This window comes from Denticeps clupeoides, chromosome 18, assembly GCF_900700375.1.
Source record: "Denticeps clupeoides chromosome 18, fDenClu1.1, whole genome shotgun sequence".
In the NCBI taxonomy this organism is placed as follows: Eukaryota; Metazoa; Chordata; class Actinopteri; order Clupeiformes; family Denticipitidae; genus Denticeps; species Denticeps clupeoides.
The window spans coordinates 8,640,920-8,652,709 of record NC_041724.1 but is presented as its reverse complement, the minus strand read 5'-3'; the positions used below and the strand labels follow the sequence as shown (position 1 = coordinate 8,652,709).

Here is an 11,790-nt window from a genome sequence, read left to right as displayed (position 1 = left end):
CTGTTCTTCATGATTTGTGCTTCCACATCATCTTGCCAGGAGGCATCTCAATGTCCTCGGGCAGGGGTCAGGAACCTGCGACTCCACAGCTGCATGTGGCTCGGAGGGAGAATCCGAAATCAGCCACAGCTCTGAATCAACAGCGGGCCAGCATGAAGTAATGCGACAAGACAAAGGGCGAGAGCACCCAAATGATAACAATTCAGGGGCAGTTCATTATCAGAAACTAGAGGTTTTATGATGCCAAAGACATCTGTGTATCATGCTGCAGAGACGGGGGGGATAGCACAATTTCATTAAAAGTTGTAAGGCCAGATATTCTGTGGTCTGTTAAAAAGTGACGATTAGGAAATGAAATTCGGTCCCATGATACTGAAGAATGGAGTGGGCTTGAGGTGTTGACCTGACCTCTAAACCCAGATCCCAATCCAGTCGAGCGTCTGTGGGACGCGTGGAGCCACCACCTCACAACGCACACGGCATTGGGGACCTGCTACTGACGGCCTGGTACCAGACACCACGGCATACCGAGGTGAGGTGCAGTCAGGGCTTCGTGGGCCCTAAATCTGTTATGTCTCGTTTTTGTGTGTGCGTGAATATATATATTGATACTATGATAATCAGCATTCCTAGAATGACCCCCAGTGAGTTGTAATGTGTCAGAAATTACTGTGGTACAATATAATACATCAGAAACCGCGGCTCCCGTGGCGATCTGAAATTGGATGAAAAACGTCTCTTCTTGTCATTTAGGCTGCCAACCCCTGTATTGGGGGAATAAATGTGCACTTTACTCTTCATAGTAAATTGGTCCCACATCGAAGCAGCAGCACATGAATGCAAAAAAAAAGTAAATCAAAGTTAAAAAAAAACAAAAACAATAAAAATGTTCTGCGAGAAAGTTCTATTCCTCCCCTGTTGAGCCGTTCCCGGCCTGCTTACTCAGGCTCCCGTAGACTTTAATCCGGGGCTTTGTCTCCTCAGATGAGTCTAATTGAGCCTCTGAGCTCAATCTTGTGCGCCTGACAGCCTGAGTATCTTGACGGATTAGGTGATAGAGGTAATGTCAAGCGTGATAAATAAAGAGCGGAGACCGGTTATGAAGATATGAATTACTTTTTCCTCTACTTTCGGCAGCACCAGAGCGGGCCAATCAGCGAGCCGAGGAAGTTTGGAGAAAGTTCTTAGTTAAAACAAGCTCCCACACCGCCCCTCTGCTACGCTCCCTCCACTGGCCGCCAGTAGCTGCACGCATCAGGTTCAAAATACTGATGCTGGCCTACAAAGCCAAACATGGAGTAGCACCATCCTACCTCACAGCCCTTATTACACCCCGCACTGCACCTCGTATACTCCGAATGAACTTCCCCTCGAGGTCAGAACAGCTCAGTTACTGACACTTTCAAACGACAGCTCAAGACCTTCCTCTTTAAAGAATATTTAGATTAAATTGTAATTTTCTTGTTGTCGAACTTGTGTACAGAATCTACAACAGAGTGAATAAAAAGATTGTATTCATAGTTGGGGTCCTAGTGAACCGGAATTGATCTCTTCATTGATGGTAACTTGAAAGCACGTTGTAAGTCGCTCTGGATAAGGGCGTCTGCCAAATGCCGTAAATGTAAATGTAAATGTAAACTGACTCGTCACCACGGCCGGTGAGCACTTTTTCACCTCTGCGACCACTCTCCTGACGTACTTAACTGTGTGCACGGGGCATTCTGCGTGCATTTGTTGCGCCTTGATTTTTGACTCTTGGGAATTACACCAGTCAGCCAAAAGACATCCAAGCTTCAGCTGGAAGGCGCACGCGTCTGTAATTAATTAAAGATCTGTGGCGTGTGCGTAACTTCAAAGTCGCCAGTGCTCTCTGGTTCTGGTTAATTCGTATGAGGAATTGCGAACACGACTTCCACAGCGTTTCTAACGCGCTTCGCAGTGTTTAATCAGTGACGGACAGGACTGCTTGCTTGCGTAACGGAAACACGGCCCGCTGGATTTTGATCCACTATCTGATTGCTAAAAATAGCAGAGAATTTTTCCCACTTCGCACATTTTAATGAAGTGTGTCTCACACGTTTCTTAACAAATGACGTATGTGTTTAGCTCCGTAGTAAATTAGCGTTGGTTTAGCTGACTAACTTGTACTCCACAAAAACAAGTTAATTTGAAATCCGCTGAAACTGTTTCTGACACTCCTTTACATTTACATTTACGGCATTTATCAGACGCCCTTATCCAGAGCGACTTACAATCAGTATTAACAGGGACAGTCCCCCCCTGGAGCAATTTAGGGTTAAGTGTCTTGCTCAGGGACACAATGGTAGTAAGCAGGATTTGAACCCAGGTCTTCTGATACATAGGCGAGTGTGTTACCCACTAGGCCACTACCACCCTTACAAGGCTGCCTTATTATGGATGCCTTATGTACTGGACTCCAGTGTACATTTGTGGCCTTTATCAGACGCCCTTCTCCAGAGCGGGGAGTGGGGTTTGAACCTGTGATCTGGTAGCCCACTACTTTACCACCCCTAGCTACTGGTTATATGTAAGACCTACAAAATACGATGTGGTCCTTCCTGCTAACTGTAAAGTGAGGCAGTATGAGTGTTCAGATGAGGCACATGGATTGTGGGTGTTCTGGGAACATCATGCACACATGCGTCCTTTGAAAAACGGACTTGGCAAATTCAAAGAACCCTAGATGTCTGTACAGTCCTTTCAACATATTTGATGATGTAGAATCATTCAAATGCATGCTGTTCAGGATTGTTCCTGAACCCACAGTCACAAGGGGACACTCTTTTATTTTAATGGAAGAGTAATTTGTTGTTTTTATCCAATGAATTCTTTCCTTTTTTTGTATGTGTAAGGGGCTGCGGCTCCTGCCTGTTACTGTTATCATTCTTGACAGAATCGCCTCCTCCTCTGCTTTGCAATTCTAGGCCGTGAACCTCCTTCTTGTTGGATGTGAACTCCATGATAACCCCAGCATCTGTGGGATGTGGCCCTACCTTTGCTTCCTATCCCGAGGCACAGGCTTACTTGGCACAGCTTTGAAAATCATCTTTCTCACTTGACCCAGAAAGTGGTGTCACAGGTTGTCTTTATATGGACTTATAAGCTCTACCAGGAATGCCCCCAGGGTGTGTGTGTCTGTGTGTGTTTTGACCATGTTATCCCATAGTAGGGTCGATAAAAGCCTGGCAATATTAATATGAGGATATTTGTGTATTTTGTGTTGAGCAATCTTCACCCCACATGAAATATCCCCAAATGCCTAGTCTTATTCTTATATTTTAGGAGATCAACAATGTCCTGATACACTTTCATATAAATATAAAACATGGGATAGTATAAAACAAATAGTACTCAGTGGTTCTTTCTGCATGAGACTAACACAAGTGCACAGTACACATTCAGACACAACATAACTCAGACAAGCAGCACAGTGGTCATTCTGTATTAAGGTATTTGTGGTTCACACAACTTTTATTTTGCAAAGATTACATCCAGTGTTGAAATATAAAAATATGATTCTTGTAAGTATTAACCGTTATACCACAGTTAGTTCCAGCCTGGCATTTTGACTGTCTCAGAGGAATCTGAAGATATTGATGACTCTGACGAACCCCTTAGAAAAAGTCATTAGGCCTTGTTACCTGAATGATCTCAATTCGGAACAGCTGCATCTGAGATTTCATCTCTTTCATCACAATAATTAAGATAAATATAAAGTGTCTCGTTTTAGAGTCTCCACTGCTGCCATAAATGAATAGACGGGTAAACTGTGGTATAATCACAATAATACACTCAAGCTCCCCCTTGTGTATTATTGCTTAATTCTCATTCATGATGACTGTGCAAAAAGCATATGACAGGAAATCACTTTTATCACTGTGTCACTCCTCCGACACCTCTGAGGTAAAAAAATGTAAGATTGTAACAGATATACAATTGCTCAGTAAAAATAAAAACGAAAAACATTCCTTGTGCCTTCAGTCACCTGAACATTCATATAAGGTATACCTATAAGGGGGTGATTAGTTACGCAATTTGCCATAATCTCAAACCGACCCTGTTGTACATCGTTTGTTGTTTCATGATTCAAATTCCCAGTTATGATGAAAAACATTTCCAGATTAAAATCGCCATACTGCAAATATGAATTATGTGGTTCTGCTTATGTAATGTAAAGTTGTATTAGCAGTCAATTCGCATGCACATCGGTTTCTTTTTCAGCATACAAAATTGTTACGAGAAAAACAGATCTGGAGTAAATTACAGGCAACATACAGTACAACTGATAGGAAAGATCACCTTGTAAATTATTGTCCAGTTTTTTTTTTTTTTTTGCTTCTTTGGAAAATGCCCCTCATCTCTCGCCAACAGTATAAAAAAAAAAACCACACGCACAGATGCTGTTTTTGCTGTAGCTGGAGTGATCGTCTGCAATTAAAACAATCTCTGGTATCGTAACTATCGTATTTAATATTCCCTTCTAGTTCGGAACTACGTTTACTGGTGAGAGTAGTGGTTAAAAATGGCTCTGCATAATCGATATTCTGCCGTTAATCCGAGGGTGCGCTGTAAACATTTTGTTCTGTTGGAGCTGGGTGCATATACATGATTATTCCCGGTATTCTCAACCACGTCTCACGTAGTAAAAGAAGTGATATAGCAGCCTGGATCGATGATTTACCCTCCACTGGTGTTCACACCACATTCTCGGAGTTCCTGCTACACTCAGCAGTGGAACTTGAAAACTGCCAGAACAATCCTCTTGTACTCTTTGCGGAAGTTGTGGTTGAGCACCCCGTAGATGACAGCATTCAGGCAGCTGTTGAAGTAGGCCATGAAGTAGCTGGCCGTGAAGAGCCACTCCGGGATGGCCTGGCCGAGGCGGGGGCTGACGGCCACGGCCAGGCCTATGAAGTTGAGCGGGGCCCAGCACACGGCGAACAGCACGAAGACCACGAACATGGTGAGGAAGTTGCGGAAGTCGTGGGGCTTGATCTTGGGCCGGCTGTCGGGCTTGACCCTCCTGCGCACCTGTATGACCAGGATCCAGATGCGCAGGTAGCAGTAGGAGACGATGCTGATGGGCAGGATGAAGTGCACCACCACCACCGTGATGGTGTAGAGCGAGCTCACCGACTGCGCAAACGTGCAGGAGTAAACCCGCGAGTCGTACTGCAGGGACTCCACGAACCAGTTCGGCACGATGGCCAGTGTGGTCAGCACCCACACTAGGATGACGTAGCAGACGGTGTTTTTGCTGGAGAAGAGCTTATCGTACTTAAGGCTGTGGCAGATGTAGCAGTAGCGGTTGATGGCGATGCCCGTGATGTTGAAGATGGAGCCAATGACACTCAGGCCCATCAGAAAGCCACTGATTTGACAGTGAATGTTCCCGGCAATCCATCCGTCGTTGAAGATGGCCGTCAGGACCAGGGGGTATGGGTAGATGGCTACAACAAGGTCCGCAATTGCCAAACTCACCACAAAGGCATTTCCTGTGGAACAAAAGCAACAGATGAATCACAAAATGGCAACAATGAAACGATCACAGAATATATAAAATATTCACATCAAATCTGTTTAAAGAAGACATTGTAACACGCTTGTGTGCTTATGAGAACCCACCTAAAGCTGCACTGAAGTGCTCTCTAGACTGGTAAAAAACACTCAATTGGCTACTCTTAACATGGAACGAATGATTAAGGTGTCCATGTGCTACAACAGTCAAAACCTGATATTCCCTGTGGGACAGGGTGCCCTATGTACCATAACCTACGTGACTAAGGGTCCCAAAGGTTGTCCTTTAGAGGGCAGAAAACGCAGACACGACCCTCTAGTGCAGGGGTGGCCAAACCTTTTTCAATGAGGGCCAACTATAGAAAAATGGGCGTCCCACCCACTAGATGTCAGGGACATTGGCGCACAGGCTTGGTTTTCTGTGTCGTCCAGAGGCGTAACTTGCAGGGGGTTAGGCGGGTCGTGACCCCCCCTGCAAAAAATCCGATCTACCTACTATAAACTACCCACTAGAATCACATCATTCCTGCATTACTAGCTAGATTTTCTTTGTTCATTTCATAATAGCATGTTTAATAATCTAGTCGTGTTAAATATTCACCATCTCATTGGTTTCCTAAATGTTCTGGGATTTACAGCGGAATTTACACCACTGTTTTAACTTTCTGCAAAATTACAATACTGTAATAACAGCTCAGACAAAGCTCGGACCACCATAAAATGCATCATATCTCTGTAGGCGCCATTTTTTATTTGTTCGCCCCTGCCCTTCAAGCAGCCCCCTCCGGCCGGGCGGCCGCTGAGCCCAGACACCGCGTCTGCGGGATGCCAGCGGTGCTCGCGTCTAACACTCGCGGCACAATCACCTGAGGCGGCTCCTCAAAGGCAATAAAGAGAGAGGACGGCAAATTGACTGCGGTGTCCCCAAGAGATGCAGCCGGAACGGAAGGGGTGACAAAAGTCTCCAAGCCCCATGTAAGCCGACAGTCATCTCAGATAAAACGCATGGAGGGCTTATTCCACGTCGCTTTCACGGGTTCGTACCGAGGATCAGGAACGTTTGGCCTTCTTTAGCGCATCTGATGCTTTCAGGAGAACATTTTATTATTATAAAATAAACACGACACCACATTATAGGGTTTTAGGTCAGCTTTTTATCAGCATCAGTCTGTCAAACGTTCAGATGCAATTTCTGCGATGCAATTGCTTGATATTTAGAATGTCTACAATGATTATAAATTGAAATCAATATCTACATATTTCTCATATTTGAATGTATTTTTTTAGTAACCTGCTGAATAAATAAAACAGTTCGTTTTCACATTCAGGTCTGATGTTTAGGTGTAAGTGGTATTAAATGTAAGACTTTTAGACTTCGTCCTCATTTTAAAGGCCGCAAGTTGGTGCTCGTGAGCATTTCCTGTGTGCCGTACCCATGTCTCTCACGCCCATGCCGCTCCAGTGAGTGAAAGTGATGGGCACGCACGTCGATACGTTAACTCTTGACAATTGATGAAGGGAGGTGCCTGATTAATGAATGTTGGTCAGAAGTTGGGCTTTAATGGAGAAACATGCCGTGAAATGAATGGGGACAATTACTGGCAAAACCCTGGACCACCCCGAGTGTAGTTGCTGGCAGCGGTGCTCTCCGCGTTCAGAACAAAGCTGTGGCACGTGCAATTGATCCTCCGCCGATCTGAAGCGGAGAATTGAGACGCGCGGCCACTTTGATGTCAGCTCTGAGCAAGCCCACGGGCATAATTTACGGTGGGGGCGATGGGTACATGTCCCCCGTATTATCTAAAATCGTCCCCGCTACATGGAAGTAGAATCACAGGAAATTTCACCCCCTTCCACGTTCCAAACCAAAACCTACAAGCTTGAGGAAACCCGCAAGGAGGTCCTCCAACCGCCACATTTTAATTAGTTATAAATCTGCACGCTCTAAAAAGCACCTTAAAAAAAAACCATAAAACGGCAGAGCCCTCGTTGTAATTAGCACTAATGAGTTGAGGGGCACATCACAAGGTCCGCAGGCCGGCGAGGGAGCTTCGTACCGGCCTGGGTCGGAAGTGCCAGCGTACGCGGCCACACCTTCGATGACAGGAGCCGTCACAGCTGACACGCGGGGCCACAGCAGCTCAGCACGGGGACACCGGCGCCACCACGAATTCAGCCCATCTGCCGAGGACGTGTGCGAAGCGTGCTCGTGGAAACAAAGTGCCACAACCTGTCTCCTCCGGTCTAATTAGAAACGGGAACTTTTATTATTATTCATTTTTGGCACATCGGTCAACTTTGGCACATTTTTTTAAAAGCGACCAAACCCCTGAAAAGCAATCCAACAGCGTGATACGCTGCCAGCGGCACCGAGCAGCGACCGACCCAGAGCCACACATCCACCGTAACAGAACACGTAGAACACGGTACGGATGTGTGCTGGATGGGTCCCAGAGTCCTCCTGTAAATAGTACATTTTTACTCTGGTTTGGGCACAAATACCCAACGTTGCCAGTTTTGTTTTGGTCCCTTGGAGTTAGAATCCAGCAATGAGGGGAGGAATGTTTGAGAAAATACTTAATAATTATTATTTTTTTTTTTTAAAGATATCATGACCATAACCCCGAGAGGTGACCGTGTATGCAGTGTATCGATCACGGCAGATGGTTATTGTGGGCTGAGAATGGATTTATTGTACGGCATTGCCAAATGGAGCCGAATGAAGGGCCAGAGAGAATGAGAGAATTATTACCTGTTTTCCTGAGTTTCCTGTTTCTGAAGACCGACACTATGACCAACAGGTTGCCCAGCACGTCCACGACGATGGTGGTGATCAGCACGCCGGCCAGCGCCGTGACGAGCCACGGGAAGTGTCGCTGCCCCCTGGCCCCGTCCACGGCCGAGGCGTTCCGCAGGGAGGCGCCGCCGTCGCCCACCATCGCCGCTTCACCCGCCGGTGCGCGGGACGCGTGGGGAGGGCGCGGAGCTCCGCACGCCGCGCGTCCGGAGAAATGCAGCATCGGTGGGTGGGTGGCGGGGCGGGGAGAGGGAACGCCACGCTCCTTCGTCTCGGTCGTGTTTTTATTTCTGTCGCGCAACAGTTGTCCCGATCCGCTCGTGTGCGTGACGCGTCCCCCTCCTTCCCTTCAGTTGGGAAGCCGGACGCAGAAACTTGGGAATAGACGGGGACGCGCGCGGCGCGCGCCTGGAAGTCCGGCGCGTCCGGGAGTCAGTCGCTCCGTCTCAGCCACATGCCGCGTTGTGCGAGGGTTGTCCAGTCCCGGGTTCGCGCCGGGCTTCATCCCCGGATCTCCGGGTTAAAAAAAAAAAAACCAAAACACACACACACACGCGCACACACACACACACACACAACTTTCTCCGGCTCTGATGTAATCCGCGCCGAGGAAACCGCCGCTCCGGCGCGCCGCCGTCTCGCCTGCGTCTGCGCGCCGCGTGCGCCCGCGCGTCTCTGACGGTGGCGCGGCCGCGCGCGCCGCTCCGCGTGTCCGTCACTCAACAAACAAACAAACAAACAAACAAACCAACCAACCAACCAACACGACAGGATCGACTGACTGGCTGATGAATGTCACTGTTCATATTCCACGGCGGGTATAACGCCGTGACCACCGACAGGTGGAGTGAACAACGTGGAGTGTGCGGGATTTTGGAAAAAAAGAAGCGTCAAGTGTGAGAATTGTGACAGCTTGATGGCAGGGTGGTGTCATCTCTAAAGCTGCGTGTGACATGGCGCCAGAGGTGGTGTGATGTTTTCAGCAACGTCCTGCGGGGAAGCCCACGGTGCGTGGAGCTACACCCCTAGTGTCTTCTCAACATTTGGGCGGCGGTCATAATTTTATGGCCAATCAGTGCGTGCAGGGCTACAAGACATGAGAAAGTCTTCATGACGCGTAGAGGGTATCAAACTTTTGATTGATTGATCGATTCATTCATTTAAACCCTTTGGATTTTCAGTTTGCACGAGAAGCGTTCATTCTGGACACAGATACATTCGGTTCTTCCAAATTCATTAACCGGGCTTTGGGTTGTTGTGCTATAACTCCACATGTGTTCATTCATAGTTTTGATGCCTTCAGTGAGAATCTACCAACGTAAATGGTCATGAAAATAAAGAAAACACATTGAACGAGAAGGTGTGTCCCAACTTTTGGCCTGTACTGTACATACTGGCGTTTTGATCCAGACACATGATCTGTTCGGATCATCTCTCAGTGTCCTTCAATACCTCAGCCTTGATCATCTCGAGGAGAACATGACTCCAAGCTCTCTTCTTTGGAAGAACCTCTTTCCACTGGAGGTGTTACAAAAACAAATAGTCCTCTGCTCCTGGAGAAGAACCACGTCAAAAGCCGATTTGCCTGTCTGTCAAAGCTGCCTTCCTGCTCTCTAAACCTTATTTTCCACTCTTCCATTCCGAAACGAATTTATGTCACGCGAGCGTACGGCTCCCTTCCGAATGCTCGATTCATGTTAACCACACAAATCTGATGTAAATACTCAGAGCTGCGTTATTTGAGGGGGCTGAGCCATCGAATATGCGCTGAGGCACCGCGACCTGTGCAGCGAGACGCATGAAACACAGACACGCTTCTGTACATTTACCGAATGCATCAGCTTCCAGGGCATTGGCCAGTTCATTGCAGAATCTGGCCTTTCGTCTTGCACCATTTGCAAAGTAGCCTAAATGAAGCCATTTTCACACAGCTGCTAGTGGGGACACTATTTGCTGACCTTAAAATGGCTCCTCGTCACATGACTAAGCGCGTGACTACTGTATACTGATCAGTCACAACTTTAACACCACTGGCGTAATAGCATTGTACAGACCCCCTTGAAAGTGAAAGTGAATTGATTGTCATGGTGAAACACTGCAGCACAGCACACAGTGACACAGCCAAATGTGTCCTCTGCTTTTAACCATCACCCTTGGTGAGCAGTGGGCCACTACACAGCCCAGTATGCAGCGAGCATCATGGTTTCTTAGACCTTTCTGTCATTGTTCTTCACTAGTTCTGCCGTAAGTATTATGCTACTTCAAAACTGTGTAATAAAGGAAGTACATGTAACAGCCAAAATAGGGCCCATCATGGCACTTTTTTTAATTTAAAAGAACTGTAGGTTTAAGGTTACATTCCTTGTATTCTTTGAGATCAATAAGATAAACCTGTTCAATATGTTCTCTGGAGCAAATTTGGTGGGAACCAATGCACACAGGGAACGTCCCTCAGGACATGCTATTTTCGAGGTTCAACATCCAAGACACCCAATTCGCCAAGGACACTCAGATGCAACACACATTTTCATCACCTCAATTTCAGTAATGGACTGTTCACATCATCTCACTCCCTGACAGGTGCCTTAGTAATGAAATCTTCTTCTTCTTCGTTCGGCTGCTCCCGTTAGGGGTTGCCACAGCAGATCAACCCATCTGGCCGTCCTCGCAATCGACATGGCAGACGTTTCACGTCGGACGCCTTCCTGACACAACTCTCCCCATTTACCCGGGCTTTGGACTGAAACGCACAGTCACATGCGTCCCCCTAGTGACTGGGTTGCCATGGTAATGAAATAATCACATATTCACTTGAACTGTCACAGGTTTAAATGTTGAGGATGATGAGTCCATATATGTTGCGCAAAAAAATCCTGCCCAGAGGAACGGGAATACACATATGGGTGGTAGTAGCCTAGTGGGTAACACACTCGCCTATGAACCAGAAGACCCAGGTTCAAATATCACTTATTACCATTGTGTCCATGAGCAAGACACTTGACCCTAAATTGCTCCAGGGGGGGACTGTCCCTGTAACTACTGACTGAAAGTTGCTCTGGATAAGGGCGTCTGATAAATACTGTAAATGTAAATGTAAATGGTACACACACACACAGGTACAGCATAGAACCTCGGGCTAGGCCAATAAGACACACTTGCATGATAGGAGACTGATACTTTACTTTACTTTACTTTACTTTATTTAGCAGACGCTTTTATCCAAAGCGACTTACAAGAGGAAGACACCAGCAATTCTCGTTCGATTTCTATAGAATATTGAGTTTACAAACTAAGAGCCCTGATAAGGCTTAGACTTGTCAGTGAAGAGCATGCTCGGAGATTGTTGGGTGCTAGACTAAGAAAAATTATAATGTATTTATACATTTTGTATTTGTTTGTTCAATGTGTACGCATGTGCGTGTGTAAGTGTTAGATACATGAGTGACGCCATCTCC

At 46.7% G+C, this 11,790-nt stretch overlaps 1 protein-coding gene across 1 annotated transcript; it reads right to left on the bottom strand.

Moving 5' to 3' along the window:
• Positions 1-4,419: 4,419 nt before the first annotated feature.
• On the bottom strand, positions 4,420-8,831 carry mtnr1al (melatonin receptor type 1A like). The gene is made up of 2 exons (XM_028960005.1): positions 8,291-8,831; positions 4,420-5,516 (listed from the first exon to the last, which is right to left on the bottom strand). The coding sequence occupies exons 1-2, from the start codon at positions 8,556-8,558 to the stop codon at positions 4,747-4,749; spliced, it is 1,038 nt and encodes a 345-aa protein (XP_028815838.1). The 5' UTR covers positions 8,559-8,831; the 3' UTR covers positions 4,420-4,746.
• Positions 8,832-11,790: the final 2,959 nt, after the last annotated feature.

Coding starts and splice junctions, on each gene's coding strand:
- mtnr1al (XM_028960005.1), bottom strand. CDS start 8,558: ATGCTGCATTTCTCCGGACGCGCGGCGTGCGGAGCTCCGCGCCCTCCC. Junction 5,517..8,290: donor CAGGAAACTCAGGAAAACAG/GTAATAATTCTC, acceptor TTTGTTCCACAG/GAAATGCCTTTGTGGTGAGT.